Consider the following 6,822-nt stretch of genomic DNA (forward strand, 5'->3'; position numbering starts at 1 on the left):
AAGGACAAGTGATACAAAAGGTAGTGAGCATCATTTTTATTTTAACTTTGATGGTGAAACTTGTGAAGTAGTTGACCATTTTCAATGCAAGCAGCATGCAGAAGGAGGGACAAAAAGACAGAAGTGATTGTTGACCCTTGCAGCTCATCCTTTTCACCAAACAGTGACACTGACACATTAACAAAAGAGACATATGCTTTCCACAATCCATTCTTCCCACCATAAGATGACACAGGGTGCTGACAGCGTGACATCAGATGAACACTTTACTCCTCAGGGTTACACACTAAATAGATGAAGCGTAGAGTCTATTTATTCAGCTTCTTCTAATGTGAATAAAGAGCCATATGTAGCCCCAGCTCACACCCACACAAACCAATATTTCATTGCCTCTTGCCTTTTGGTTTTGGCATAGAGCAGTGGCTATATCACTCCTAGCACAGACAGCCCTGAAAGGACTCTTCAAACTTCCCTAGAATGTATTCAGCTTGATGAACTGTGCAGTCCTGCAGTAAGATCTATTGTACCCTAACATCACAAATATGAATGGCAGTTTCTACAAATGCTGCTTAAATAAAATAATTTTTACTTACGTCCATTGTGGTCATTCACAAGCAACAGATTAACAAAGAGTACCCAGTGTTTTATTGATAAGATCTGCTGAAGTTGTTACAGGCCTATGGTACTGATGGTACTCCCAAACAAAATGCATATTACTGTAAGAAATAGTTAAATGTAACAATAAGGCCTCATTCGCAAGTCCTATATTGTCCAGCAGAGAATTCCTGTGGCAAGCATCTTCTGGACATCAGATTCTGGTGGCTGAAATCAGAGGTGGTTGTGGACAGCTGTGGAAGAGAAGCCCATACAAAGCAATGAATGCTGTCCATCGCTGTTCACATTTATCTGTTAAGGACAGATGACCAGCCCTGGATGCAGGCAGATTGTGTGCAGGACCAGTCACCTATCCCTAGCCACAGGTAATCGCTGGATGTACAGATGCATGTGAAAAGCAAGCAGATGGCCACAGCTACTGTCAGCCTGTCATTGCTTTGTACAGAATTCCCAGGTCACAGCTGTCAGTAGCCACCTACGATTTCAGTCAGCACAATCTGCAGATTCTTGCTGCAAGAATCCAATGTATGGACACTGGCTAATGAAGGGCATGAACAGAGAGAAGTTACGATCCTGAATGAAGGACGTGCACAGACTAACCTGTTGATGAGTCACTGGCTGAATATCCAGCAGTCTTTTAAACTTTCTTGATTAGTTCTGGTGTGCACTCTAGCATAGCAAAGACGTGACCTGTGGCGCTGACCAACAACCATTGGGTATCAAAAGACCAGGATGACCATTGCAGCCAGCATTTAATACCATCATGCATACGATGTTTAACTGACTACAAGCATGAACCAAGAGTATCTTAAAGTTATTGTGGTGTATGGAACAGCTAGCAGACACCTTTTTACATCTCAGCACAAATTCTGGCATGGAAGGTGTTCAACTATAGCGGGGGTCAGCAACCAGTAGATCGCAGACAGGTGACTGGTAGATCACGTTCTGGGCTTACTGATTCACCATGCCAGAGCATTAAACAGAGTGCAATGCAGAAGGACTACTTGTAAAGTTGGAGCTGTAGTTAGGAGCCAGAGCCGCATAAGCCAATGCCTCTTCTGTAGTGCTAGCTTCTGTCCCATCTGGAGTGGCCCCATTTACTTGAATGGGTCATGATTGGCAGGCGGTAGCATGCACCAAAGGTAACAGGGGGCTTAATTCCTGCTGTAACCTGTGTACACCTTTTGGCTGCTGCCTCAGTTCTTACTCCAAGGGGGTAAGGATTGGGGTGGTAAAACCGAAACTCAACCGCAGGGTTTTACGCGTGAACGAGCCCTGCTGTATGCATCTAAGGGCTCAATCGCAAGTACTATTGCTCCTCTAAAAAGTGATCTGAGTGTGTTTGACAGGTGGTGAGGAGGAGATATGTTGCCTCCTCACCACTTTATTTAAACCCATGATTGCCGTGCAATGCGTGTGGTTACGACATGGTAGTACGGCATTTGCAGGTTTAAAACTGGTGGAAGTTGGAGGAAGTGACACTGTGCCCGATGATCTTTGACTTCTCTCGTGTTGCTCAGGTAGATCTCCACCTCTTTAAGGTTGCCTACCCATGAACTTTAGTATAACAGCTACTATTTAATATTGTATTCTCTAAGATGTAATTTTCCCAAACGTAACATTTCTAGTTGTCTAATGCTTTCAGCCTCATTACCACTTTTATTGCAGCTGTTAAAGTCAAATATTTTTGTTGAAATATATAGTGCTTGTTTTTCACGTGTTTGAATAATTTCAAACAGTATTGGTATGTGCCCACAATATGACTCAATGCTGCCTAATACTTATTATGCTGTATTCTCTGATATTCAGGAATGAATTCAATCTTTGTCTACGTTGGACACGCACTTCTAGCAATGTATTTCCCTTTTAACTGGGAGGTAAAGGATTCCAAGTTCCATTTTGAGCTCCTCGCACAAGATCTCTTGGGAACTTCCATTTGGGTGCTTGTAGCTTACCTCCTATACAGGCAGAAATTCTTCTTGAAGATCTAAAGGACTAACCTGTTAGTAACTCTGTAACAATCATTTTTGTTTTTTAATAACACTGTGACAACGTGCATTGTTTTTATGATAGAATTAATAAAGGTTACACACACCTATAAAACCTTTCTGCAAATCTCAGATCAATCCTACTGTAAAAAAAGCTAGCAACTGAATACATGTTCCAGTGTAACAATGTGTTCTCTGAACCCAATCTGTATAAAAGAACTTGACCAACATAGCTCTTTATTGGTGACACAGTAACAGTAAAAAAAAAAAAGCATAATATGCCTTGGAAGGTTGCTGTATCCTTGCAAATGACAATTTTATCTGTCTGCACCTGAAAATAAACTCAGAAACACAATGAAATGACATCAGAGCAAGATGTAAAAATAGAGGTCCACTTGAAATATTAGTAATGAAAAAAAACAATGAGCAGCAGTATCCAAATCAATACAAAAGGTCCCTGGCACACGTACAAGCTAGCTAGGAAAAAAATATTTTTTTGCTGCAAATGCAACATTTGCAAATACACATGGGATCCACATTGCCACGTTAATGCACCTCTGATATACGTGGTCCCTTCTTCTAAACTAAAATTGAGATTGAACTTCCACACCACTGCTAGGGGGTCCAGATACAACTTTATTTCGTTAAAAGTCATTGTTACAATCCAAATTATCTACTGCGTTTCAGAGGTCCAAGAGCACCCAGTTCATCAGAGCTTGATTGACAACAATGTGATCAAACCAGAATTAAAATAGGCCTACAAAGTATTTTTCCAGTGTGAATTACAAGCACAGGCCTTGTCAGCAGCTTGTTTGGCTGCCACAACTTCCCTCAACTGTCCTAACTCTAAACTATCTGGGTTCTGAGCTATGGGTCATATACAGCAATGCACAAACTGACAGCAAGCTCACCGTAGACCTTTCAACCTTAAATGTACAGCAGCACACTAGAAGCCCAGACAGAGCCTTTACAAGGCAGCTGGGGCAAATGTATTAAGCAAAACACTCTGTTTTAACCTGAATATTTGAAATTGTTTTGCTAGGTTTTTGCTGGCTAGCTTTAAAGTATGCTAGAGCCCTTTTGTATTGTTTTGCATATTGCCCTGCGCATATGAATTGTTTCCTTTTTTTTTCTAGTTTCAAGCAGATCAGAGCAGTGGCATTTGTTGTTTAATCAACAGTGTACATATGGCTATCAGTTGTTCATTACAATCAGCATTTGCGTACAGTCCATGTTATAGTAAAGCTATGCTAGGTTTATGGTATAAAGTCAATGGACAGAATTGGATGGGTAGCACCTTGTGTTGTAAGTTCTAGACGCTGAATAACAAAATAAGTATCGATAAAATACTTTGAATATTGCAATATATTAAATTAGTTGCTAACAGGCATCTTATTCCAATCAAGCTGCCCTTAAAGTATTTAAAGTAAACATAGATGTGTGGAGGAGGCAAAGCAGTCCGGAGTGAGGCTGGAGAAGTCAGGATAAAGGATCATTTTTTACCAAAAAGGAAATAGGAACAATATACTGTGCTTTTAGCCAATTACAATTAGTTATTTAACTTATTGCCTTACAAGGTCATACTGAAACAATAAGGGAGACAAAATACATTGATCATATCTTGCATGATCAATCAATGCACAATAAGATATATTCTATAAGGTATATATAGGTACATTTTATGACTTTTCCATAGCTAAATATGGTTATTTCTGTCAGTTGGTAAACCATTATTTTCTTTTAGTCTCCAGGTGGTGAAATGTAGGCCTGTTCCTCTTCTTCTTCAAGTGTTTCCTTTTTGAGTGTTCTTCCAGCTCCTTCTGTTTCTTTGGGATATCCCTGACATCCAAGCAGAAGGATCTATGATTTGAATATCATCCACCCTGTTTCATCTGTGTTTAATAACTGCTGTCATTTGAAGAATTAACATGTTTTAATAAATGTTGGGCGCCTGGTTTTATTGTGTTCTTGCTTTTCCTTTAAATAAGTAGTATTTTAAGATCCATTAACAATGTGCCCAAACCCATGATACTTGGACTTTCACCTTAGCATTTTACCATATTGATCAGAAAATGTACACTAAGGCTTCATTCGCACTGTCTTGGCTGCTAAGGCATTTATAAAACATCTGTATCTTGCGCAGTGTTCAGTCAATGGCTCAACTGCTGTTCTCGCATGGGGGCCCACAGGGAGAGGCCTCAATGATCAATAGGCTGATGTATTTCAAAAACTGCAGAAAGCGATTTTCTGGCAAATCCTCAACGTACGGCACCCCCAATTCCAAAAAGAATATATTAAGTGAGCCATTTGGATTAATAGCCACATTAGATGGAGTGTTTGCAGAGTACTTTGCAGGAATCAGAACTATGTGCAGAGCACCTTCAAAATGCTAAATGCAACCACAGTGTCAACAAGCCCTAATGCTATCAAAACACAACAGAACCTTAAAAAAATAACTCTACTGATGTGAACTATCACCACCAGAACAATGTTTCCTGTGTGAAAAAAGTGTAAAGGTGTATCGAAGCCCTGGAAACCATACAAATGTGAACAAAGACCTTTGTTGTGCTGTCCCAGCATTCAAATACACAAGGGAAATTTAAAATAAACAGGACTGGCAACTAATCGGTTAACTAGATTCCTATTTGTCCTCCAGGGCAGAATCACAGAGACTATTTCTTCTGTACAACCACTGAATGAGCATCACAAAGCTTGCCAATTAATACACAAAACAGTGTGTGATTTATGGCCGCTTGGGACGTGTAGATTCCTTGCACTTCCCTTCTTCATTATGACAAGCCTGGTGCTGGGTGGTGTTCATTTCTGCCTTTTCCTGCAATCTCTGTTCATTTTAATTAAAGATGGCAAATAAATCTTAACATATGACTTGATGTGCAGGCGCTGTCCTGAGTATCATATCCATGGGAGCTTAGAGGCAGTGATTGCTCAGATAACAGGCGTATTATATAGACAATCATGAAAGTCAAACAGCTGTCTTATTTAACAGCTACTTGGGTGAAAATCTCTGAGCCTAAAGTGAACATGTGATTTGCCCATGTAGAGCAAAGCAACAGATTCACATTAATGACAGGCCTACTAGCTGCATATACTCATCTTCCTTTTTCTCTCCCGCTGCTACAATTAGATGCCTGGAGGGGAGAGAAGAAGCCCTCTGTAGAATCCAAGTCACCACTCTGTCCGATTTTTCATGAGACAGCACTGGGTGCCTGAGCAGCCAATTATAAGGCACCAGCACTGTCACATGGGAAGAAGGGGAGCTACATGCTCCCCTCATTCCCAGAAGTACAGGATACTCCAATTCATTCCTGGTGGCCAAATGTGGAGTTAAAGGAAGCTAAGCAGGTGCTGAGGCTAAAGTGAACCTGTTGCTTTTCCCTGCCACTTTAAGGTGAATTTAGATGTTGGATGGTTGTCACCCAATCCATCAAATTAAGGTCAGCCTGTTGGTGATTATACATCTGCGGGTACCCCGCAGCCTTTGTAAGTACCATATGGATCAATAGTTGCCAACCTTTGGACCTCATGGACCACTAACATGACTTTTACATGCCTTATACACACAATGCTCCAGCTCTCTGCCCCCTTCCCCCTGGATTCCACTGCTGCCTTATACACACAATACTCCTTCTCTCTGCCCCCCCCCCCCCCCCCACACACACACACACACACACACTGCATCACACTTCTGCCCTACACTGACTCATCATTGGATCTCACCTCTTTATTCAGCCATGTGCTTGAGCTCCCTGCTCCCTCCCACAGTCTGTGATCAGTGCTGCTATTGGAAGTCCACTCCTTCTTTACCTCACACTTTCTGCACTACTCCAAGGCACCTCCCTCTGAGTTCACAGGAGCCAGGAACTACAGAGGGCACAGTATTGACTGTCAGTGCATTGAGAACAACACTAGAAACAACATTGGGTGGTATACATCCATCACAATGTTGATTTGCGGTAGAACCACTGGGGACCACCAAATTGTTCTCATGGTCCACAGACCACTGGTTGGCAACCGCTGATATGGATGACCTGTCTCTAGGGAAGAATTGGTCATCTAGATCTGATTTTCATGATTTCATTCAAAATGATTCAAATGATGTTGCTCTGGATGCAATTGGATCTACTGATCACTGTCTCATGACAATGGATGCCTGTACAGTGGCCACAAATAGTAAGAGATCAACCACTCTAATCAAAAT

The 6,822-nt window shown here is 41.3% G+C and overlaps 1 protein-coding gene across 1 annotated transcript in view; it reads left to right on the forward strand.

Annotated features, from left to right (window-relative positions):
* Positions 1-4,552, forward strand: part of LOC141106724 (heparan-alpha-glucosaminide N-acetyltransferase-like) — a 645,511-nt gene extending 640,959 nt beyond the window's left edge. Inside the window, exon 18 of the mRNA XM_073597659.1 lies at positions 2,425-4,552. Coding sequence (XP_073453760.1) covers positions 2,425-2,606 — 182 coding nt within the window. The 3' untranslated portion in view covers positions 2,607-4,552. The remainder of the gene's footprint in view (positions 1-2,424) is intronic.
* The last annotated feature ends 2,270 nt before the right edge of the window (positions 4,553-6,822 follow it).

Source organism: Aquarana catesbeiana, linkage group LG08 (genome assembly GCF_042186555.1).
Source record: "Aquarana catesbeiana isolate 2022-GZ linkage group LG08, ASM4218655v1, whole genome shotgun sequence".
Taxonomy (NCBI): Eukaryota; Metazoa; Chordata; class Amphibia; order Anura; family Ranidae; genus Aquarana; species Aquarana catesbeiana.